Genomic DNA, 26,210 nt, shown 5'->3' on the forward strand with positions numbered 1-26,210 from the left:
TGGCAATTTCATTTGGCTACAAAGTGCAAACTTGCCTGAGATGCTTGTTAAGAAGATCGTTTGACATTTATATCGAAATCTGTGGGGGGGAAAAATGGAAAATACTGTAATATCAATTTTTGCAGTGCCCTCTGGCATTACATTGCCACTTTATTTTCTCTTGTCTCAGTCTTGCTTCCTGGAACAGATAACTCAAATCCTATACTGCGTCTTCAGATGAGAAGAAAGAGAGCTACGAGTAAAGATGTACCCTTTACCAAAGTCTTTCTGGCAATTGTTTTGACAAAAGAATTTATTTAAAAAATAGATGCATTAGTTGTGATGTGATTAGTTGTGATGATGATGAAGATGTGTTTATGGTTATTCAGACATAAACACACCACATAATTTGAGCAGAGAGTTCAATGCAATGGCATGAATTATAGTAAAAGAAGTCAGGGAACTATCCCCAGTTATTGTTGCAAACAGACCTATCTTTTAATTAAACTTAAAAAAAAACAAAACAAGCTAAAGTCATGTCAAGGCCATGACAAAAAATACAAGTGAACCTTAAGAAAAAGGGCAGTGAAGGAAATGAAGCCTGAATGCCAGTCTTAAATGAAAGAGGCAAATGCACTGCCTACATTTCACTGTGTGTTATACTTGTATAACTATGCATGTGACAAATAAAGAACCTTGAACCTTGAACCTCGTAGCTGTCAAAAATGATCTAAATCGTTAGATCAGAATGGGGGAAAAAGAACCCTTTAAAATATGGATGTGCGAGTTTTGAATTGTTTATCCAGACAGTGATTGTGAAATTATAAGGATCAAGTACTCTCCATAAAGTTCTTTTTTTTTGATGCAGTACAAAAATGTGTTTTTCAGTTTTTCCTGGGATACATACATAATAAAAACCCAGACCCACAGTCTCAAAGACACAGCAAAGGCCAAGCTTTAAATGGAAATGCTGTCCTCATGCATGCACTGAGACAAGGATATCTCTGATCATAGCCAGCATAATCCCAAAGACATTGAAAGACCACTAAAGCAGTGGCACAGATGACTCCAGGCCCCCGACCACACACCCCCTCATACTTTGAGATGCAGAACAGAATGAAAGTCTCCAAGTGTGATGTCAACCCTTCCGAGACCTTAAACCAGAGCTGTGCGGTGACAGTGACTATACACGTCATCCTCTCTTCTCCACCAGTCATCTCTTTTTGTGAATGTGCACTAGTTCTTCACTGTACTGGTAAAACTGGCTCCTAGATTTCCTATTGTAGTAGATTTCTGCATGGCTATGAGAACAGAGACTATCTAATTTTTGTTTTAGGTATCAACTTTGCATAAAAACACATACAAATACAGACTTGAAACTACATAAAACATTGTGAAATATATTTACTTACTGTTGGAATCTTCATTCATGGAAGAAATGTGTGCTATGGCATTGATCATTACTCAGTGTCCCCCAGTGTAAACACATCTGGCTCTTAAATCTCAACTGAAGCATCACTTTGCATGCATCTGCTTGCTGCAAATCAGCCTTTCAAAAACATCCTCAAGAGGAGAACACTGAAAGCTCAAGGGCTCTCATCATTGTCACACATGTGGAACATCCATGTAGTTTCAGTCAGTGAAATTGGAAACTGTGACAAACATTGCCTGGGAGAGTGCTTTCACACCTGTTTGGCTGCTGCACAGACACATTTTTATGGCATATTATAAGGCTTCCCCCTGCAGCTTAGACTCACTAGTTATAAAAGTAGGTCCAAACTCATCTGCACCATTTATTAGAAAACACCAGGCCAGATGGACAGCCAAGAACTTGCTGGAGTGTGTTGAAAGGTCAATAACTACTATAATATCCTTTATAAAAGCAGCTTAATAAACATAAGTTTCCTGTTTTATGATGGCAAAGCTGGTGTTGAAAAGTGTTTGAGTTCATGTCAGCAAATCTATAACACATCCTGTAGTGCCCTCATCTGTTACTCATTGGTATTACAAAAAAAAGAAGAAGCTAGAAATGAGGTTAATTTCTGTTTTTTCCTTTTAATTCAGTTCAGTTCATTTTTATTTCAAACATTTCAAACATGTGCCTTGACAATCATTACAAAATATCATTCCATTATTTGTTTGAAAAGGAGTAGGCAGAAGTATTTACTCATTTGTCCCTACCCCCTCAAGTTTTACCTCTCATTCATTTAATTTTTTTTTAGTCTTAAATTATATAAACAACATATGAAACAAAAGTAAAGCAAAACAAAACAAAACATGCATAAATCAAAAACAAGAAATTAGCAAGCCCCACCACAGTATAGTTTCTTTCATATGAAAAATACAGAATGTGTATATTTGCAGATACCCAAGTTATCGAAAAACAAACAAACCAAAACAAAAAAACCAAAAAAGAACCACAGCACCATTACAATTACCATTAATAAATACTTTAGAGGTACTTTTGTCTATTTTTGCTTCACTACATTTCAGAGGTAGGTTTCATTACATGACACTCGATTACATGTTTTTTTTAAAGTTACCCAATGCTTTTAGTGGTTAAAAGGAAAATACAGATTAAATCGCCCAATGACATGACAATCACCTGGCTATTTCTGCTGCCGAATCAGTACGTGCATGGTATTTTCACATATGTAACAGTTAATTATGTTTGCAGGAGGAGCAGGTCAGGAGCAGAGGTTCTGGCTGTCCGAATCTGGCTTTGGGAACATGGAATATCACCTGTAGCTCAGTTAACCCTGAGCTAGTGCTTGAGGTTGACAGTATATATAGGTAAGGTTAACCTCAATGTACAGCTTGGGCTCTGAAACAGAGAGAGGCCAGACTGTCACTCTGGAGTTAGCACGGCTATCTGGTTAGCTTCATTCAGGTGATTTTCAGTGAAAAATATGTTGAGGCTCAAGACCTTGAATTTCAGAGTACAAACAGGCCTATTTTTTTTATTTACATAAATTGGCCAATATAGTGTCCCTAGCCTAGTCTAGTTAAACTCGCCCAATATAAATAGAATCATGATTTTGTTTAGTTTATAATTTTGTCCTTGATAATTTTCCAAATAAAGTCCTTCATCAGTGTCTACCATAAACAAAAATGTGAATATCACTCACACAATACGATGGATCTTGTGTAGACATAAGGATTCATTACACGTAAAACCTGTAACACAACCTGTAAAACAACGACACGACCTCTCTTTTGTGTCTTAAAACAAGCAGCGACTGCAGGGCACATTCTCTTACGAATTTGGGTTATTTCCTCATACTTTTAGTGTTAGTGTAGTTAGTGTAGTATGAGGAAATACTGCTACTACTACCAAGAAAGATAACACATCTTACAAGATGTTTAAGTTTCCTCGCGGATGACGGTGGCTCCTGAGTGGCCGCTTACCGCGTGTGGACTTCCTTGTTACCGTTGCTACGGTTACCAGCGATGACTTGGCTGAAGTCCCTCCCTCCGAGTTTGCCCCGTCAGTGCTGCTCACTCAAGTTCCTTTACACACACACACACACACACCCAACCACACAAGGGAGTTTATAGTAAACAGTGAACTTCATATGAAGCGGATGAGGCCGATACAGCGCAAGATATTTATTTTCTTCTACTTGAATTCTACTTTTTAGTCACGGGTACGTACTTTACCCATTCCCCGCTAAATACTTAGTAACAGGATGCACATTGTCGTTGCTGCTAGCCAAACGTTACAACTGTATGTTTTCGGGAAGACTTTTTAATATGTTCATGCAGTACGTTTGTTTGCACTGTTGTTATTGCAGTATTTTTATATTGAGAAGATTTCAGTTGCCGCAGGAAGTTTTACAACATCGGAAATGAAGTAAACATTAACCTGTCAAGCCACACGTGAACTGAAACCTGAGCTATTCTTTTCTCTTAGCTTTGTCTCGTTTACCACAAGCGTCGTCCCCGCTTTCTTTTCGCTATATGTACAATGTGCATGTGACGATTAATTTGACTGCTTGACAGGTGTAACTGGTATTTATTTAACAAATTGAAGTTGGACATACTCCACCCTGTGGCGGAAAATCGTCGGTTGTTATATTTAGATGCTGTTGACTTTTTAGGAAGTTGAGTGAATATGTTTGTTTGGCAGCCTGTAATACGTGAAATATTCTGCCGACACATGCAGCGATATAAAAACATTGAACGACTTGGCAGAAGACAGGAGGTTATGACCCGCTGAACTTAAATAAAAACAGTCCCAGTCATTTGTTTTAAGCTGTGCATTAAAATGTATTTTCTGTAAATACAGGTTCAAAATAAGTGTGACACTTGTGACCAATTTTTATAAGAGGAAGAAAGCAGAGGACAGTTTACATGTTGTGAAATATTCTGAAGATGTGTTGCAAAAAAGTCCACTTTTTTTTTAGTCAACTTGTTAAAAAATTTCTCAAGAGGATTATTATTAGACTTTATATTTAATTGTAGTTGTCATGAACAGGTCTGAGAAATGGCACCTCGGTTTTGCCAGTTATTGATCTGTGACAGGCTAGTTGAAAGAATGGAAAATAAAGGTTATGGCTGTTGTGTTTAGTTGGAGACCAACAACTTAAATTGTCTCAGTCTAGCCCTGACCACAATGTTTGCTTAAATGTTGCTAACTGCGGTAGCTCTAACAGCTGTTACATGCCAACCCCAGAGACAGATAAGGCAGCTATGCAAAGCAGGTACCTTTTATGTGTTTAAACACTGGATCTTAGGAAAAGGACAGTTTTCTGGCAGTGAAAACAAGGATCCAGGCATTACATAGGTAGGTTTTTTAAAAAAGTATTTATTTGTTTTCTCTAAAAGTATTGACAACATTTCCAAGTTTTAACACAGGAGGCATTAACCTTGTGTGCTTATGTGGTTAAAGGCTGGAACGATTATAGACAATATTATTGTTGATATTATGAGCCTGAGGAAAAAAGAGCAATTCACCTTAGTTCCCTTTCTTGTTTCCTCTGAAATTCTTAATCATTGTCTTTTTGCATAGACCTCATGAGGCTTGACATGCTAAATGTTACACAATTGTTGCATATTAAACAATAGCTAATATTGCTTACCAGTTTATGCAACCATTGAGATGGCTGAACACCAAATGCTGTAATAGATAAATGTAAAAAGTTAAATCTGTGGTAAAATGTTTACTTTATAGTCAAGGTTTGCCAAACCAGTTTATTAATTAAATATAATACAGACATTTTTAAGTCAACTTTATGAGCAAAGCAAATATGAATCATTTGACTTGCCCTTCCATGTGGGTTTGCCAGTGTGTGTCTGAACCTGCTTTCTCATCTGTTCTTTTACCTGCCTACATGCATGTCAGATTTTTCCTCTGTCTGTTCCACATGTCTGCATTTGCGTAGGTCATCACACACAGCTTCAGAAGCTGCCGTTTATAAATCGATTGAGCAAAGTCACGGTGCACAAGTTGAAGGCAGTCTTCCAAACCAATGCAAACAGAACTGTTGTCTGCATAAAACCCACCAGTAATAGAGTAATCAGTCAATATTTCCTGGTAAAGACCACCCTCGTCATACCACAAGTTTCAGCTGCAGTTTTGGGTTTACTTGTCAGATGACATTACTTTCAGCAGCAGCCGTCATCCCTGAATGTAAAGAGAAGAGCAGCAGTAGTTTTAGGTGTGCAGCTAGTACTATGTAAGTCAAAAACAGAATCAGGATTCGTAGCAGAAAGAGAGAAAGGAACTACACATTTTAAATGAGTGATTCTTGTCTGTTATACGATTGTAACCAATTAATATTAGTTTAATTAGATGTATCAAACAAAACTCCCTTTTATAGACTTCATGTTTTCATGTTTGCACTTCATGCAAATCTCTAATTTCTATACAATTTTATGTACTTTTGCATATAGAACAACAAAAAAAGATATATTTAATGGGAAAGCAGTCATAACTGAACACTCTTTTTGTCTCTCTCATAGGTTTGAGCTGGTAATTAAAGAGGTGGTTGCTAAGAGATGACAGTCGGTGACATTGGTGAAAGCCTCAGATGTTCAGCAGACTAAAGCTCCACTCGTTTGGGATCTTTTTCCTGCACGCCTCAGTCTGTACCTGGCTCATATGAAGGACGTGGCAAACGGTCTTCTATCAACAAACTCATAGTTACCATGGCAGCTTTTACTGCTCCATTTGCCAACACCAGTGCCATGAACTCCATGTTGGCCCATACCGCCTGGCAAAGCCAAGAAAGCAATGATGAGGCAAGTACGAGTGGGAACGGGAACGTTGGACAGAACACTATTCTGGAGAAAACCCACGAGTTCTTCCAGATGTGCGACATCGAGAACAAGGGTTTCATCACCCGACGGGACATGCAGGTGAGGCTTCTGGTTTAAGGACGACTGATAAAGTTCTGCTATCTTTAAACTAGTGTTATAATCTGTTTTAACATTACTAAAAATAATTTATTTCATAGTAGCCAGCAGAAGAATTAGAAAACATCATTACTACCAACTTTAATCATTCCTAATCAGTTACGTTTTTGCACTGTTTCAATCATTATTCTAAAACCACAGTTTACACATCACATTTTTATTGTGTTTAAAGATAACAGGTCATCATTTATCCAGAATAATATGCAGGGATGTGTCCGCACACTCATTAATGATGCTGAACAGGACACGGATACGACATGCACACCCTTTTCAAAGCGACATAATAGACACTCAGAGACAGAGAGCCATGCGGAAGCTTTGTCATGCAGCTCCTCCACTCACATTATTGTGCAGATTCATTTGCCCCTCAGATATTCATCCAGGCCACGGCTTACACTTTGATGAAGCACTTCTAGGCTCTTGCTCTGAGGAGGACAAACACGTAGAAGATAAGCTTTGATCTGCGGTTTATGATAATGGTTTCTAATTTAACTAGTAATGATGACGAGAGTCCAGTCCTCAGAATTATTTATATGAACATCTGCACTGACTGCTCTCTACTTAAAGGCAATACTTGTCGTGTTACAGGGTTTGTTTTCACACTTTGCTTTCAGCTGACAACGACTGTGACGATATAACAGCTAAATAAACAGCGCTGCTTAAGTTTATTTTCACTGTTGACATTGTAATTTCAGTGGCTGAGTCATTTTCACTTGGCTTCACAGCTTAAAATACATTTCCAACCACAATCACGAAGGGGATGGCTTTACAGTTGAACTGTTTGCCAACATAAGGGATATGTTCTTCAGATAACACTTCACAGGAACAGCTGATAGTTGTAGAAAGATGGTATCATTTCTGTGTCCCTGCCCTAGATTTTAAGGGTGAGCATCAGTCAACATTTGCAACAGTGTAAACATCACATAAACTCAAATTGCTTGCAGAGGTGTGGTTGTGTTGGCTTTTGTTAAAGAAAAGAAGTTGCTGTCATGTGCAGTTCTTTAGGAGAATCTCTCTTTCCCACGTTCCTTTGGATTAACCTTTTAAAGCCTTAAATTCTGAAAGATTATGAGAGATTGATAGTCTTGCATCGCCATCATTTCCAGTGGAGATGCCAATGGTCACAAACTGAAGGCTGTAGCTACACGAGAAAGATTGTTTCACTGCATGAGTGTGAAACAGTGTTTTGCTAAACAAGATATATCTGTTAAAGAAGCTCTAGAGCTTATTTGGTTCAATTTAGAATCACCAGGAATAAAAGGAAAATAACCTGACTGTTCCTTAGCTCGCAATTTCCACTGCGCACGACTCTCCTTATAAAACTCTACTGTTAAGTTACAGTACTAATAATGTCCTTGAATATCTGCTGTATTTTCTGTCTTGATTAACAGAGGCTGAACAGTGAGCTTCCTCTAAGTGCGGAGGAGTTGGAGAATGTATTTGATACCCTTGATTCTGATAACAACGGATACCTCACCCTGGAAGAGTTCTCCTCCGGCTTTAGTACGTTTTCTCTCTGTTTCATGTTCAAATAGGAGCATCACACTTCTTATTAATCATCTAAGCTCTTGATCTTTTTTTAGGTTCCTTTTTGTTTGGTAATACCATTGCTGAAGAGGAAGTTATGGGGGAGAAGAACAGCTTGCCAGAGGTCCTGTACCAGACACACAGAGAAGAGGGCCTGGCAAAAGCAGAAGAGGATGAGGAGGAAAAACACTTTTGCATGCTTATGGAGAGCCTTGGAGCCAACAATGTCTTTGAAGAGTGAGTACCGTATGAGTGTCTTTGCACACCTTTGTGCATTTTGTACATTAAATTTGAAATGAAAACCTATTTAAAGCCTGACACTTTAATCAGCATGAGAAAAACTTTGTTTCCTCTTATAAGCAAGCCTCTTGGTAGAGTATGTCTGCTTAAAATTTCAAGTCATTTTTATATGATTACATTAAAAACATAGTAATTTAGTGTTACGCCTTAAGATTTTCAAAGAAGCTTGACTTTCTCAAAATCTTTATACTTAAAACTGCCTTCACAAACCTCATTAATGTAAGCTTTCATGTTTTTTCCTCTTTCATGACTGCTTCTTTGCAACTGCTGTTGAGGTCTGTTTAGAGTTTTCTTTGTTAGCATGAAAACTATGTAGTGACAGACTCTTACGAAATGCATGACTAGACTAACCTTTAACAAGCAACTCTAACTCAATAAAAGCAAACAGTAGTGGAGGTGGATGCCAGACTTACACATCCTGTTGGCTTCCACCTACCTGGTTAGAGGTGAACAATGACGTTTTAGTTCAGATGAATTTGTGCAGCACTAACTGATATTGATTTTGGGCAGATCTGGAGAATAAATATTTCAAAATGTTTCTGACTTTCTTAGTCTAATAACTTAAAGGCATGTTGATAAGCTGTTGTTGTTCTGTTCCATAGTAGGAACAGAATGTAACAGGTTATAGATGTTCCAGAAATCAACACTTGTTGCTTTTATTTAATATATTTTTCATTTTGTGTAATGTACTGGGATATTTATAATTACAGCTTTTTGTATTTATTAGAGCTGTTGTTATATTTTCCATATTTTGTAATATATTTGCAATATATAATAAATTGTATTATTTAATTTAGTTTAGTTAGTTGCTATTATTACTGTGTTGGAGAAACCACATAATATCACTGGGATGAATAAAGTGATTCTGATTACAGCCGCTTAGGAGGGCATTAGGGGCTCCACCTGCATTGACCTAAAGCTGTTTGGTCTTTGACCAATATTTAGCAATTTCAGGGTCTGAAGGTGTGAAAGACTTTCAGGATGGAGAACCTTCACACAGCAGCTTGTGACTTTCAGTATTAGTGTCCCATTTCAAGTCAAATGCTATAATTTTGCACCAACTACATGATACCCACCTTAAAGTCATTGTGTGTTTGTTTTTTAGCACCCAGATAAAATAAACTGAAAATAGAGTTAGGCGATCTAAAATAAAATACAGCAAATTTTATAGCAAGATAAACTAAATGAGGGAAATAGAAATGAACTAACAGTATAAATGTGGCATGTAGTCGTTGCCAGGGAACAGAGGGGAACGGGAACATTTCTGAAGAAATTCTGAGTGTGCATATGGTACTACAGGGTCAGTTGTCAGAAGACAATAGGCCGTACCAGGTTGTATGAAGACCAAATCAGAAGCAAAGGACCTGCTCAGAAGCTGATTAGTAAAAATCTGTGAGGAGAGGTTACTATAGCGACTCCTGCCAGTGGCGGTGGTTGGAGGTGACATACACTTCTGTGTACCTCAGGGTCAGACACAGAGAGCTCGCCAAACAGAATTTAAGCTCTGAAGCAAATGTTTTCCAAGCAAAAATCAAAAGTTGTATCGTAAGAATTCCTTCACTGTGAATAGCTGCAACTTCTCGACTAGAAAATACTAAATTTTCATGTTTGTAGAGTTTATTATATGGACGAGGTGACAGTGTAAAAACGACCTCTGACTCTGATTTTCAGACTTAATGCTATTTCTGTTTTCTTAATGCATTGGTTGTAGACATTGAAGCACATAAAAAACATTTAAACCAGCATGAAGAGCGTTATAGTTAGATTCTTACAGTGCAATAATAATTATCGATTTCTCAAGGTTAAACATAAAATATCCTTTTAAAAATTATGTGATTACGGAGGAGCTGCTTTTCTTCATTGTTATTGTCATGTGCTGTTGCTGTGGTAAAATCTCTAACATTCCCCACCGCATTACTTCTATTTTTCTTCCAAATAACGGTACTTATTTCCTCATGAACCCTTGTGACAAAGACATCTGATATCAGTAAATGAATTGGCTTAGCCGCTGCAATTATCTGCTTAATTTTGTACCATCAGTCCTGCTGAAGTGCGCAGTCTTTGGGCCCAGCTGCGCCGGGATGAACCACACCTTTTATCCAATTTCGAGGACTTCCTAGGTAGAGTGACATCCCAGATCCGAGAGGCCAACCAGGAGAAGAGGGAGATGGAGAGTGCTCTCAAAAGGTCAGAAAACATTCATGTATATTTGATGCAGTCGTCATGAAAGGTTGAAATATTATTGGAGGTTTTTCAGATTTGAATGACTGACAGTGCTGCGACAAAGCTCCTTAATCACTGTGTAAATCATTTACAGAAGCTTTTTCTCTCTAGTGCATTATTATTTTAGTGATCAATTTTATAGATCTGTTATGTCAACAGGGTTATTTATATACATTGCACAATATTATATCTAACTATTATATCTAAATCAGGAAAGCAGCAACACATGATAATGAGATCCAGCGACTATACGAGGAGATGGAGCAGCAAATAAAAAGTGAAAAGGAGAGAATTGTGCTGCAGGTACAAAGCAATCACTGGTGTTTGCTGTTAGAGTCGACTTACCTTTGCTCTGTCAGATGTTTTGCATTTTAATCTGACTTTTCAACTTTGTTCTTTGTCCACTGAAGGACTATGAGCGGTTTCTGTCTCGCAGTCAGGACCTGGAGCTGCAGCTGTCCCGTAAGGAGAAGGAGCTGGAACAACTCTTCCAGAAACAGAAAAGAGTGAGCTGAATTTAGCAGAATGATTTCCTCCACTGTCCCACGCTGGAGTATTTAGATGAAATCTAATAGAGAGAAAATAAATTACAGATGAAACTCTTTAACCTGTTAGCAGTCGGACGTACCGCCCACGGTACATTGGATGGTTTAGGGGACTAATTGTAAATTTGTAGGACTGCTAAGGGGTTAACCCAAGTGAGGTAAATTCAGTTGTTAAAACATGTGAGACACGACAGATAACAGAATGTAGTCATAAAGTAATTCACTCTTCACCATAAATGCTAGACAGATAGTAGCAGGTTATATCACACCTTTATGCTTTTATGATTAATTACCAAGCTGAAAATTAGTTCTGGTCATGCTGGTTTGCTGTTTATGAAAAACAATCAACCACACATCATAATGGCTGCTACAGCTTAAGCAGCATCCAGTCTGATAATGCTGATTATTCTCTTTTACTGGTTTATGCACCGAATGCACTCCAGACCACAAGTGTTTGGACAGTTTCACATGGCTCTGTCAGCAGCACCAACATTTTAAAACGAAGGCATGAATAATGCAGTAGGAAAATACTCAACACAGTGTCCAAAAGTTACAACGCGGAAAACCCAATTTTATTTTTTTCTTTGTGCATCTTTGTGGCATTTTGACACCTGTAGGATTGTTATTCTCCACAGACTTTGAGCCTCTAGTTGAAACGGGACACTGTTTTATCCTGTTACTTGAATCATAACTGGAAAAATGCCTAAAGTATACAAGAGCATCCTGCACGCTCACATTCAGACAACTCCTTTAAAGCGTATTAGACATCACATTATTTATAAGGACAAGAATCCTAAACAGCAGGGTTAAGAGGCTGTATAATCATGACTGGCTAATTTAATCTGATCTTAATGCAGTAACATATCTGATGTTACTGTATCCTAGCTTCATGCTGTCCTCAAATTAATAGAAGTTAAAGTTACATCAGGCATTTATGAGTATTCATGAAATGCTGTCGTATTTAAGGAGACAGTGTAACCAGTTATATTTATCTATCTTATCAGAGGTGTCTTCTTTTCCTTTTTTCTTTTTTCGCTACCCACCTACCTCCAGTTGGAGAGTCAGTGCCAGGAACTACACAGTGAGCAGCATGTGACCAAGGTGGAGAATGTGAAGTTAAAGCAGACAAATGATGAGTTGGCACAGGAGCTGGAAAACACCTCCCAGGAGCTGATGTTGGCACAGGAGCAGCTGAGTTTACTGCAAGAGCAGTCCACACGACTACATGAAGAAAAAGAGATGTAAGCGATGACTGATCTCGGTTTATCTGATGTTTTGGTACCTCGAGCTCTTGCTCTCTCAATTTCTTATCTGTTGCTGATTGATTAGGATGCAAAACTTTGATACTGAAGACATAAATATAATTTGTAAAAACAAAGTAATGTCCACCATACTTTTTACTGCCGTCATGCAAACCCGACGGTTAATAAGCTATTAAACATCTAAAAATATTTACAAAAGTATATGGACTCGTAGAACTCATACTCTTACTCATATTGTAAGTATTTCTGATTTCATTGGCATTTATTCTTATATATTGAATTTTGTATGAACCCACAGTCTGTCAGTTGTGTTTTTTGGGTTATTTTTATTACTCATGCTGTAAAAACTGTCTCGAAACACTAAACTTGTTCAAGTCATATGTGAGAAGTGTAAATGCAAAATACAGTATAATGCAATGACAGAGTATTAATAATCACTGATGTCTTGCTGTTTAAAATAGAGAAATATACAGAATAACTGAAGGCCTGCAGAGAGAGCGAGAAAGTCTCCTTAAACAACTGGACCTGCTAAGGTATGGATCAGAATAAAGAAGGTACAGCTGTACATGTCTGCTTTAGAAAGAATAGGAGTGTACAGAAACATGACATGAGTTTTGGGTGTTTTGTCTCTATTTCTTTCCCACTGATGAGCTCCAAAGCCAATTTTCGCAACCAAAACAAGTTATCGAAAAAAGTAATTTCTTTCTGTTTTCATGTGAGATTTGTTGTTTAACTAAATCAGAACAGCACCGAGGAGCAAACATCTCAGTTGGTAATTCATCTTTTACAAGTGTACCAGTCCCATAACAAAGAAAGACTGATTAGTTTCTCAGCCTCAAAGCCTTTTCAGAAGATGAGTTTTTGATCATTTAAGGCTGCTTTTGAAAGAAATGTTGCTTTACAGTAAATGACAGCGATTCCTATCCAATTATCCAAAGACTTTTTTCTGTATCAGCTCCAGACCGCGTGTTTGGACGGTTTCACGCCTCTGTCTGCAGCACCAACAATTTGAAATGAATGAATGAATAATGCATCAAGAAAATAACTCAACATGGGACAACCCCTTTTTTTGTATTGCATTTTTACGTCCAGCATGATCGTTATCCTGCACAGACAGTGGGCTTCCATATGAAATGGCACACTGTTTTATCCCATTATCTGGATCACTGGAAAGTATGCAGGAGCATTCTGCATGCTCACATTCAGCCAGCTCCTTTAAAACGTATTAGACAACATTTCTGTATCGAGCATTACAAGAATCCTAATCATCAGGGCGAAGATGTGGCATAATCATGACCGGTGAATTTAATCTGATCTTAATCTGACCGAGTTGCGTTACACTTGCTGTGGACCAAAACGGCAGCAGTCACAACAACAACGACACATGGGCTGAAGTGTCTGAACTGAATCTAACAGAGAAAAGTTTCTGCTGATGATTTAAGTATAAAGAAGGTTTTTCAAAAAGATTTAATTTGAAGAACAAAGAAATTGCGCCTTGTATATATTTGAATGTTTGAACCACTTTGACTGAAGTTCTCAGTCTTTATTTTTTATCCCTTCTTTCTTTTCAGGGAGATGAACAAACATTTACGAGATGAAAGGGACATTTGCTATCAGGTGTGTTTCGTGTGTGAATTTCATTCCCTTGATTATTTAAATTTATCCTCTCAGTTCATTTTATTTTTGCCCTTTTTAAAAAGATTGCGAATACAGTATATATATAAAAATATCAGACTCTCGTGCCATATTGCAAATAAACACTGTGACTCTGCAGAAACCAAAGAATTCTAAAACATCGGGTTTGAAGCCTTTAATTGGTGTCGGGAAACGCATGAATACAGATGTCTTCAAAAGGTAACAAATGTCATTACCTTGAATGGAAGGCAAGCCAAAGCTTATACAGCCTTGGCTATTTATTTTATGTATTAATGTTTATTGTATGTGCAATGTTACTTTCTATCTGCAGTGAGGATGAGGAGGAACTAACCTCCAGCTCTATGAGGCACCGCTTAGTCAATGGGTCATGCCAGTCGTTTTGTGCAGCACAAGCAAGAGGCCAAGGACATCTCCAGAGAATCATTTCAATTGAGGAGGACCACCTCCCCTCCTTCCTGATTGACTGTCAAGTCCAAACCCCACTTCAAGAATGCAATGAAGGAAAGAAGGTCTCAGATAATGAAGACAATATAGACTTGGTGATGAGTGATATTCATCCTCGCATGTCTTCAGCCTCACACCAACAAAGCATGGAGAAAATGGAAACCCCCTCGTCTCCGAGAGGCCAGCCTGTTGGCAAAGAGAACAGCATGAATGTAAGCTTCGTCACGCTGTTGTAGCGTCAACTTTCTCACACATGCAATATGCAAGCCTTTGCTGACTGGCAATAAAAAGCGAGTTCTCATATTCTTTAGGTCTTATTCCTGTTCGTCCTGTTTCTTTAGGAGGAAGTTAGCACTTTAGCACCTGAACGCCTCTTCAAGATCGTCCTGGTAGGAAATTCTAGTGTTGGAAAGACCTGCCTCCTCCGACGATTTTGTGATGACGCCTTCCACCCTGGCACCTCCGCCACTGTGGGTACGTATTTTATAGTGTAAACAGACATTAGCTGGTTTAAGAAAAGCATTCGAAGCTCTGTGGTTGACCTCGAGCTTTGTATGCGTTTGCCTGCACAGCACTAAATGTAACAGTTGGTTATGACAGGTTTTTTCTCCTCAGGGTGCAGTGCTGTCAGCAATGAACGTTCAATCCAGGGCTGAAATAGCCTTAAACACGATCAAACTGTAAAGTATAATAACCTCTGGCGTTATATGCTTATGATGTCATTTGTTTTGTCTGAATGTGCAGGTATAGACTACAGTGTAAAAACAATAGCTGTGGATAACAGCCAGGTGGCGCTGCAGCTGTGGGATACAGCAGGACAGGAGAGGTGAGCTTTTCAGACACTGTCAGGTGTGGATTTGGCTGAGATCTTTAAACTTTCTAATCTGTTATTATTTTTTTCTCTAATGTGATCAAATGTTCTCAACTAACAGAAGAGCAATGATCAAGCAAAACGTTTTTTTTTCTTATGCGGTGACAAAACCTTCGCATGTTTTTACCTGAGTAAAGAGGCAGAAAAAGTACTTTTCCATTATGTAAGCTGTACCCATAAATTTGCTACTTCCTCCTGCTTGTCCTGCAGGTATCGAAGCATCACCAAGCAGTTCTTTCGTAAGGCTGATGGTGTGGTTGTGATGTATGATATCACTGCCGAGGAGAGTTTCACAGCTGTAAGACAGTGGCTCACTAGTGTTAAGGTAAGGCAGTACCAGTCACAAAAACACCACAATCCCATTTTTGTGTTTTGCTTTATTTTGCTTACCTGCTATAAAAAACAAACAAATTACATTAAAAAACAAAAAAACAAGGCTGTTTTAGCCTGTGCTCTTTCCTTAACTTGCTTCACAGGAAGGGGCGGGTGAGGACATCCCCGTCATGCTCCTGGGAAACAAAACAGACAAGGAGACTCAAAGAGAAGTTCAGAAAAGTATCGGCGAAAGATTAGCCAAGGTCTGTGTCTGTTGTTGCTGCTAAGCATGAGATTCTGTTTTAGTCACTGTTAGTTTCTGGTCAGTCATACTACAAATGAAAGAAACTTGAAGAATAATTAAAAGAAAAGAATTAAAAGAAGCATGAATGAATAATTAATATTCATAATTTAGTTGGGGTTTTTTTTATCCTTCTAATCTCTAGCGGGTGTTGTAGTTTCTATAGTTACTGGACAGAGTCTTGTGAACTAATATTGCTATATAAGAAATGTTTCTTTCTTAGTGCTTTTACAATTTTCAGTGTAGGATTTATCGTCTACATTTCTCAAGGTAGCACAGAAGTCATTTTAGAATAGAATAGAAATATCCTATTTCCCCATGATCGGAAGGTCGGTGGTTCGAATCCACTGAACAGCTACCCTGAGGTACCCCTGAGCAAGGTACCGTCCCTACACACTGCTCCCCGGGCGCCCAATGGCTGCCCACTGCTTCACTGAGTGAATGGCTTAAATGCAGAGAGGAATTTCCCCAAGGGGGTCAATAAAGTACACATTCTTTCTTTTACTGTCCTTCATTGGATCATTGGGGAAATTCACGTGTTCCAGCAGTTTTAGTTTTAGTCAAAAGTTTTAGATTTCCTTGTAAGATTCTTTTAATCTGTCACCTTTTGGCTCTTTTAGGACTGCCAGATGACGTTCTATGAGTGCAGCGCCTGCTCTGGGTACAATGTCGTGGAGTCCATGGTTCATTTAGCCAGGTGAGCAAAAATAATGACATTTCAGCAACATTTTGCCCTGCAGGAAACTTCAGTTTGGCAAACTGTGGAGTGATTATCAGTGAGACTCTTCCTGCACCAATATACATCTTTATATGTGACAATACACTACTTAACAAATTTATTAAACCACCTGTAATAAAAACAAGAAAACAAAAATATATTAGAAACATGTTATTTAATTTAAAAAAAAAAAAAGAATCCACATTTTTATAGCCAAGTTTGAGTTGGCACACCGGACTTCTTACTTATGAGAAGTCAATAATTAATCAAGCTTAATGTTTAATCACTAAAACTTATTTTTCTGCTCATGAAATGGCAAATGGCCTGTATTTGTATAGCGCTTTACACGTTCAGTGAAGGTAAATAAATAACTGTAATTTGGCATTAAATAAAAATGTGCTTTACTGTTTTCTACAGCTTTTTTGTAAAACAGCACATTTTAAAATTATTCAGTAACAACCGTAATTACAATTTGGCATTAAAAATATAGTTTCAGTTACACAGCTTGAGCATACTACTGGATTAACCATTACAAAAACATAAAACATTTGGTATTTACCACTACTTTTAACTGGTAATTACTGTGGTAAGTACTGTATAAAGACGTAAGTCAAAAGTTTGTAACAATAAGAAAGCAGTCACGTAAAATGGCCAAGTGAAAGTAAAAGAGTAACAGTAACCTGTTTTATGAAATTACTGCTAAAAATTAGGATACTGTAGGTTTGTGAATCTAGACAGCATTATGGTGTGAGTGAGGATTATGGTTCTGGTCTTGGACACAAGAAACAAAAGAAAACAAAATGGTTACTAGAATATTTTTCGTTCTCTGAAAACGCAGTGAGGTATCTCACCATGCGAAGGGCCCGATGGCATGATCAGTCCCTGAAGCTCCAGTATCACTCGGCCTGTCCAAAGGGAGCCCTGTTCTGCAGGCAGTAGAGTCTAATAAAAGTATGTGATAACACCAGCACTTGTAAGCAGGGCCCACGAGTAGCCATATGTCTGATGGAATGCACTCACAGTTATACAGGAGGTTTCAGTCCTTGGCACACATACGCCACCAGCCAGCTGCTCCTGGGGAAAATAAAAAATCACGAGTGACAGCTCAGGACATGGACTGGTTGAACTGGTTACCTTTTCAAACATCCCTAGCGCCTTATCACTATCTGGCAAATTACACAGGAAGATAATGCATGCCGTGCACAACAATGAAAAAAAGGTTCCTTCACACCATCTCTCAAACGTCAGCACTTACCATTATGAGCCAAACGTGTACTGTAGTTAGCACCCAAGTATTCTGAGTGGTTTCTGTCAGTGCTCAAGGGGGGAGTCCATGCACAGTGTCAGCAGCAGCCACAGACCACGAATGTAACACTAGAGCGTCAGAGATACCCACTGCCATGCATTGCATATAGCAGCACTATTAGCACAGGTACTCTGACGTGCTAGTCTGCAATTTTTGCTGTCAAATAAAGTAACTTGTTACGACATCTTAACCACTTACAAAACAAACCCAAATGAATGCAAGTGGAATTTACATCATGGTTTCACCAGAGGACCCTTCCCATAGTGAGAACAAACTAATCACTGATGAAGACAGAGCAGAGTTAATGCATATGCACGTTTGCATTTTCATAGCAAATCCAACTCCAAAGGGCGAAGCGCATCATGATGCACATCAAGGCTCCTGTTAGAAATCGCTACATTTTTGTTTCATTATGTCTCGTAGAATTCTGAAAGAGCAAGAAGACCAAGAAAAGGAGAAGACTGTCCATCTCGTCAGTATCCACTCAGAGAAGAAGAGATCCTGCTGCTGACAGATAAACAGTTGACACTTACACAGAAGCACTACCCTTTACGTAGATACACGTTGTAAAAGTGTGATCACATGTGCAAGCGAGAACATATCATGCTGATTGTCATCACAAAATTGTTTACTCTTTGCATTAAAAGTTCTCTGTTATAAATGTGTGATTTGCCAAACTAGTGACAGTTTAAAAATCACTTATTCACGAGGATGAAGTAAAACACGAGTCATAGCTAGTATGTGGATTTCCCTCCGTGGGTCAGATGTAAATATCACTGAACAAATGTTAAGCTAAGTTCACTCTTTTTCAAGTCAAACTAGGACATTTTTAATGAAGGATACTTACTCACAGTTGAATGTAACTCACAAATTTCCAATATTTAATAATCTTCCAAAAGCTTTGTAGTATTCAAATGTGGAGTTTTTGCTTTTAATATATGAATTCAGTGTTTATATGTTTCGCCTTTACATCTTTTTCAAACATTTCAGGTGGACTTAATAGTGTGAATAACTGTAGCATATGACTCATTGTCAAACAACATTACATTTAACACTACTTTTGAAAAGCCTTTGGTGTTCAGGTTTAGATCGCTTTTTAAGTTCGTGGTTAGTCTTTGGACCAAGATTAACTGTGGTGTTAAATAACATTTCGGGATATTATGGTTGCTTCACTTGGTGAACTGCAGTTATATCTTTTTAATGAACAAACAAAAAATGTCGTGTAGTATTTGTCCCACAGCTGTTATTGTTGATGTTATTTTATATTACAGGTGTTGTTATAGCAGTACTGCAAGTTACTAGGCTACCTGTGTATTAACATGAGAACTCATCTCAGCTTTATTTTGAAAGACACACCCTTGTTCCCAAGAGACCAGACAGTTGACAAATATTTATTCAACTTTTCACTTTACTATGTTTGGTGCCAAGTATTTATGAAAATGATATTCCTGTAACTTGATATGTAATTTGTAACAATGTGGTTTTGGTAAAAAAAAAAAAAAGTACTCTCACTAACAGTGAATCACTACTGCCAGGATCTTGCACATTACTCTCATGTAGACATACATATGTATATAAAAAATGGAAATGGCGATAACTTAATAATAGCTATGTGTACAGTTTATGTGAAAAGCACGGGAGGACTTTGTTTCCTTTCTGGCACCATGAAATAAAAATATATTATACAGCATCACCTGGTGGATATGTTTGGACATTGCAGTTTATTGAGTTTTCAAACTTACAGTACATGACAATATGTGAAATAATATATTCAACAATAAAAAAGTAATACATGTGCAATCAGCATGCTGATTTAATAGATTTTTTATAACTTATTCCGTCGCCATGTTTGTGTTTAACAAGTCGGATGTTTGTCCGAATATGTTTTCTTTCTGAATCTAAAGGTGCTCTTTCGATGCAGTATTATTATAGATAAATAACCTTTAATTTGAATTAACTGTAAGCATAAATGACTCGTGATATTGCTTATTTGTGCCAATAGCTTTGATCCTGTACACACAATGATCCTGTATAAAATGCACACGATCAAAGCAATTATCAAACCGTGTGCTCTCAGAGGGCAACGCTGCAGCTTGATGCTGTGCTTTCTTTTAGTTGGTAATTACATGAGTTTATTATGATGATCTTCATTCACTACCAATATATGCACACATTGTACATTTTGCTTAGAATTTGGTAGTAAGGGTAGGGGTGGGCGATATAAACGATATACAATAGAAACGATATAAATTTGGCCAACGATAGAGATTTTGACTCTATCGCGATTGCGCATCTTGATGATGTCATCAAGCTGCGCCTGTTTTGGTCGAAAGCAGCGGCTACAACCATTATCATCTGCAAATTATGGCGGGCGACAGTCATAGCAAAGAGATGAAGCACTTTTGAAATATGGGGAAAGCCAAAAACTGCGCTTCCGTAACATTGATTCATTAATGTTGAATTCTCTCGCAGCTCCATGTATAGCATCCTGCTATGCGATTGCATTTGTCCCTGACCACCAGAATCCCTCACGTTAACTTTTATCGAGTGGAAAAAAAGTTGGCGTTCATCCTCCAGCTTCACTGTGCTAATGTTATGCTAACATAGCTGTGTCGCTAGCAATCGTAGCACATTATATACCAGGTAGTCCAACTTCAGTAACCCTACAAACGTCACTGCTGTTTAGTTTTCTGTCTTCATTTATGTTGGAAGTGGTAGCAGAGCTGTACGTTTGAATTAGTTTCAAAAATCTCTCAGTCAGAACATGCTATGAAATGTTTAGGTGTAAACTAGCGAGCTAACTTCCTGTTAACTTCTGACTCCGTTAAATTTAATAAATTCAGTTTTCATGGATGCCTGGATGTTAAACTTAATTGTTACACCCGATAAAGCAGCAATGCTGATGATTTAATTAAAGATGAAAGAATTTAGACCATTTTTAACTCTTAGTGTTCGTTTGACTTTGGGACCTGAAGCAGACGGAGTTTTGGACCCAGATTACTCCGCGAAGCTCCTGACTACGGCAGCCGTAATGCTCTGACATCCATCAAGCAGTGCGGCTTACCAAAGTTATACTAAAACATTTTTTAACAGATTTCTGCACGCCAAAATTGGTTCGAGGTCAGTAAGCACAACCAGAATTCAATTAAAGGATTTTAAGTGTGCCTTATAGTGAGGAAAATACGTTATACAGAAGAAAAGAATATATCGTGATATATATCGTTACCGCACATGCTTCAAATTATATCGCGATATGAATTTTAGCCCATATCGCCCAGCCCTAAGTAAGGGCATCTGTGTGTTTTAAGAATGGAGGCTGGATTTGGCAATGTCAAGATCTGTGACGCGTGAGGCGATCCGGAGCACTAATGCGAGGTTTCAGATATGTAAAATATCTGCAGATCTTTACTGAATAAATTCTTCACTGGGTACCTTGGCAATGACTGTAGTAAGAGTACAGGGAAATGAAAAGATCCCCATCAGTACACTGAATCCAGTGTGAATCAAGTGTGCAATGCCGGGGGAGCCTGAGATAAAAACCAAAGAACCATATCTTGTGGTCCGTACGTTTGCTAGAAGAAACCTCAGTATCCGTCAGTTTGGTTGAAGCCAAAATATTGGGATATAACTAAAGCAGGTCATCAATATTTTATTGACTCCCTTTGTAATAATTCTTTGTTGTCTGTCTAGGATCCAGCTGCATTATTAACAATATGAGTTACGCAGGCTTTCCTTTGATTCCTTGACAAGAATTATGCTCAGGCATAGACTAAATGGCTTGAGGCTAGATTTGAAGAACTGCTTAATCTTAAATCAACAGAATAAGAGTGGCTTGTGTCTACATATGAAACCACTGTAAGAAGCTAAACTCAGCAGTGTGGAACAAAACTAGGTACACTTCGGCACTTGGTCAAGGCATTTAGGATGGAAAAAGTATGTTATTGGCAGGTCAACATCACAGCTCGAACTGACAACACAAAGCACACCGGATGTCCAAACAGTTTAACAGTGTGAACTTTCTATTTTACACGCACTGTAAACCACTACTACACTGACTATGCAAACACATTACCTTTCACATTACACGTTTCTTTGTCCTGGCTGAGGTGTTCAGTCGCTTCTAGTTTTTCTCGCATTGCTAAACTGATACAACAATAAATAAATCATTTTACTGGTAATCATTTGCTACAGTACATGACATTTAAAAAATTAAATGTATTCTCTACTGTAACAGAATGTGGACATTAGAGTAACTCATTACTGTATTTTAAAAATGCCAAATATCGCTCCATAAGGTCCGGGTTAGTGTGGAAAAACAAATACTGAAGAAAACACACAAGTACGTCACTCCATCTCACATATACTTACGTCAGTAATTAACATTCATCAAGACTAGAACAGTTTCTTAACACATTTTGTCAGAGTTACATTCAGAATTGCTTAACAGTCAACATCCTGCCTTCATCATACAAGTAGCAACCATATTGATATTGTCAGTGGTGCCAGCTAAACCGGGTCTTTAGCCCGGTCTAATTTCTTCCTCTGTGAGTCTCGGTCCCGCTGTGCATCTGTCTGTGGTCATGAGAGCGTCTTTGTCTCCCTCTGGTGCTCAGGAGTTGCACTCAGCGGGGCACCAATGTCCCCGCAGTGAAACTTAACGCATCTTGTAGTCATGTGATATGGCTGCTTCACACAGCTGCCCTTTGAAATCCAGCTCAAAGGTGAAGTCTAAGTCACGCTGCAAGTGAGCAGAGAGACAGAAATAAAAAAGATGGTGTTCAGCGATACTTCAGACAACAACTGATCAAATACACAGCAGAAAGAAAGAAAATAACAAGTAAGACAAGAGATGAGATCTCCTTTTTGACCAGAGTGCAGAACATGGTATTACAAAAGCAGAGTGTTTGTGAAGAGAAAGCAGGTGCCGCTTCTCCATCCCGTAGGGGAGGAGAGGACACTGACAAGGTCAACAATAGAATCTGTTGTTGTTTGTTGAAGTCACTGCAGGGCTGCTGCCTGCATGACAGGAAGACAAAACTGAAGAGGAAACAATCTATCTATCTATCTATCCATCTATCTATCTATCCATCCATCCATCCATCCATCCATCCATCCAAATTTCAAAATATATCCATACCAGTACTTACAACATTTTTCTCATTGGGCTTCATAGCAATTGAGCCAACGATCTCTTCTCCTCTTCGGACTGTTAAATAGTCCTCCAGGTAAAATACTGTCTGCTTCCAGTGGGTGTATGGAGCATCTGGAGCTGCAACACACACAGAGAAACACTTTCACAATACTCACAATGAATGCCTAAAATCAAGAGTAATCATAAATGACTTATGTCACTAATGACTTTCGTAATGATAAATAAATCATTGATCACTTAAAGGAACTGTTGACTAGTTGGCAGTTTGGAAAAAGACCTTTTAGTTGGTGTTTATTGCCACACGTCTGGATTAAAGTCTTGTTACTATTTACTGACTTTAATGAACAGCTGCAGATATCTCAGGTGTTTAATTTGTGCAATACACCAACTAAATAACCCAGACTGAAGGCAACAATCAGTCATCCCAATGCAGCTGTGCATTTCTCCACATAGTTATCCCTTTTACAATGTTTCCAAAGATCTGAATACTATGTAAGCATGCAAGAAATTAATCATGAGACTTTTTACCGACACACAGCTGCCTAACTACCTGATGTGAATTTAACTAAGTGCAAAAAAAGGCATGTGTCTTCACCTGAGATCCAGAATAAGGCTCTGAAGTAAAATGCAGATAACAAATTTCTTGCCTCTCAACTAAAACTTTTGTCAGACTTCTTCCATTACCATTTCACTTTGTGTCTTTGTAGTCTTTCTTTATCTGCATTCATATAGTTTGCATGAATGTAAAACCTGAAATCCCAGTCCCAAAACCAATGTGAGCATTGGCCAGGATTCTGACCATTGCTGTCAATACCACTTAAAATAAATTAGACTTTTTGTTAGCTTTTGTGTGGCAGCTTGGTGGATCTGTGCTTTGTGAGTCCATAGATAAAAGGGCCTGCCAATCAGCATACTGCTACGCAGGCCAGGGTCTTTTTTTAGGGCATAGTTCAATAAAGGCACTGAGAAACTAATTCTGTTTCATCTAATTCTGCAACTGCAGTAGATGAAATGGTATTTTTGTACTGACCTAACCTTTTCCTCCTCACCTGACAGTCTGTGTGTGTGTCTGATACACTGTCCTTCACGACCGCGTGAAAGACTGATGGCCCATTTTACCCTTTTGTGTGTAATTTTTAATCTGTCTAACCTTTTCAGGAGGAAAGGCCCAAGTTTTGACACTGGAAACTTTGCTTGGCAGACACACTTACAGAAAATCAATAGACGGGACTGTGCTTTGGCAGAAAAAGCCAATGTTAAGAAACAATACATCTCTTTGAGTAAAAGTCACAAGGTCTTGATGATGGTGTACTTGACAAATTAAAGGTGACCTGTGCTTACACACATTTTTTTTAACCAAAAGAGCCAAAAGATATATTTATTAATCCAACAGTTAAGACAGTTTATTCCTCTTTACATTTCAGTTCAATGTTCTCCTTCACCAACAGAGGTCAGTCACACACAGATTTTAAAATTGCAGTCATTCTCTCAGAACGCCACAATCTCAAATCTTTGGACTGGCCTAATTTCACACAAATTGGGGCCTCCAAACATGCAAGGTGAGAAAGCACTGGTCTGCCATCTATGAAAAGAAGTGAGCACAATGAGGAACACAAAACCTGACAGGAAGTGTGGTTTTTCCCTTTCCCACTGGGCAAAGTATACAGCTCTGATTCTCACTGGACTGTGATGAAACACAGGGCTTCAGAAACAGGACACTCTTTAACCTGGGGTCTTCTGAATCTATCACTCCTAATTTAGACTGCAGAAAGTGACTTGTGTTATTTGTATGTCCTACTATGAAAGGGATTGGGTTTTTTAAACATAAAGGCAGGTTTTCCCTGATGTGATTCCATTCTTCTTGCAACTGTAGCCACATAATACCAGTAGGAATCCATGGTCTTCTTATCAGGGTTTATTGTTAGTTTCCACACTCAAGACAAAAGGAGACCGGGCCTTTTGAGGTTGTTGCTCCAAAGAAAGTTCAGAATTCTCTCAATGGAATAAAAGATACTAGTTTTAGAAAATAGTTTTAGATCTGTTTATGTAGATTTGTCTTTATTTAATTTGTTTTTTTTGTTTCTTTAAAAAAAAAACGGTGCAGACAACTGGATGGTTCTATCTGGTTATCTCCAAATAATGTCTGTGCTCTATTAATTGCTGATTAGTCTCTAATTATGTGTCATGTCCAGAGATGGGCAGTAACACGTTACATGTAACGCATTACTGTAATCTGATTACCTTTTTTCAGGTAACGAGTAAAGTAAGGGATTAATATCGCAAAAACGGTAATTAGATTACCGTTACTTTCCCGTAGGAACGCTGCGTTACTGCGTTACTAAAACCGTGATTTTTTTGCGAGAATGTCTCATGACAGTGACGTAAGCCAGTGCGACGTTGGTGACAACAGCTGTGTGCAGATCAACAATGGATCATATATCGAGTGCAGAGAGAGTATGAGCGTGCAGCGTTTAAAGCGTGGAAGTACTGACCTTACTTTGAGTTTGACTCCATAAAAAGTGACAAAAACATTAGTGTCCGCTGTGCGTGGGAAGAAAACTTCTTTTTACAGCGAAAAAACCCCTAAACTTCCAACAAGCACCGAGTAGCTACGACGTAATGGGAAACTCACAGAGCAAGTCGCGGATTCTTCCACTGACCGCAGCACACCTGCACCAGGGTAAACCTCCGCCTACTCTACTCCTGCCTTACATGTGAAACTAGAGCAAAAGGACCGCTAGTCTTTGACTTTATTTATTTTCTGCTGTGTTTTACTTGCATCTATTTGAAAGAGTGAGTGTAAACACACACAAAAAAAATGCTGGAATGTGCAGAAAATAAGTTTAAACGTTAAACAAATTTCTTCCAGTCAGAGAATGTTGCATATAATTAAATTTTTTGCTTGATGCATAAAGTTAAAAGATTAAAACTAATAAAACAAGTTTTTAAAAGAGACTTTTCCATTTGATTACATTTTGTATGATGGATTATGTAGAAAAAGTAGAATTGGGCTGAAAGATCTATCGCTTTATCACCTCTTCAGGTTGTAAATCGTGTTTTTAAAAAGTAACTAAGTAATTAATTACTTTTGAAAATAAGTAATCAGTAACTTACTTTTTTGGGGAAGTAATCGGTAATTAGTTACTGATTACTTTTTTCAAGTAACTTGACCAACACTGGTCATGTCTATCAAA

At 38.2% G+C, this 26,210-nt stretch overlaps 2 protein-coding genes across 4 annotated transcripts in view; one reads left to right on the forward strand and one right to left on the reverse strand.

Moving 5' to 3' along the window:
* Nucleotides 1-3,417: 3,417 nt before the first annotated feature.
* On the forward strand, nt 3,418-20,114 carry cracr2aa (calcium release activated channel regulator 2Aa). Of its 3 annotated transcripts, XM_005734797.2 has the most exons (19): nt 3,421-3,626; nt 4,655-4,765; nt 5,944-6,339; nt 7,788-7,899; nt 7,980-8,160; nt 10,264-10,410; nt 10,659-10,749; nt 10,857-10,952; nt 12,045-12,232; nt 12,715-12,786; nt 13,825-13,870; nt 14,028-14,107; nt 14,220-14,565; nt 14,695-14,827; nt 15,098-15,179; nt 15,435-15,549; nt 15,701-15,802; nt 16,461-16,537; nt 18,288-20,114. In XM_005734797.2, exons 3-19 carry the CDS (start codon nt 6,130-6,132, stop codon nt 18,373-18,375), a joined length of 2,166 nt encoding a protein of 721 aa, XP_005734854.1. In that variant the 5' UTR covers nt 3,421-3,626; nt 4,655-4,765; nt 5,944-6,129; the 3' UTR covers nt 18,376-20,114. The 3 variants fall into 3 exon arrangements, with proteins under 3 accessions (XP_005734856.1, XP_005734854.1, XP_005734855.1); XM_005734799.1 differs by lacking the exon at nt 4,655-4,765 and having other exon boundaries at nt 3,418-3,466; XM_005734798.2 differs by lacking the exon at nt 4,655-4,765.
* A 1,021-nt stretch (nt 20,115-21,135) lies between these two features.
* Nucleotides 21,136-26,210, reverse strand: part of LOC102199940 (protein arginine N-methyltransferase 8-B) — a 29,587-nt gene continuing 24,512 nt past the window's right edge. The window contains exons 9-10 of the mRNA XM_005734801.1: nt 23,012-23,133; nt 21,136-22,602 (exon numbers count right to left, since the gene is read on the reverse strand). Of these exons, the coding sequence (XP_005734858.1) occupies nt 22,519-22,602; nt 23,012-23,133 (206 nt within the window). The 3' untranslated portion in view covers nt 21,136-22,518. The remainder of the gene's footprint in view (nt 22,603-23,011; nt 23,134-26,210) is intronic.

The sequence above is a fragment of the Pundamilia nyererei genome, unplaced genomic scaffold (genome assembly GCF_000239375.1).
Source record: "Pundamilia nyererei isolate P.nyererei 1_Seehausen unplaced genomic scaffold, PunNye1.0 scaffold00060, whole genome shotgun sequence".
NCBI classification, from domain to species: Eukaryota; Metazoa; Chordata; class Actinopteri; order Cichliformes; family Cichlidae; genus Pundamilia; species Pundamilia nyererei.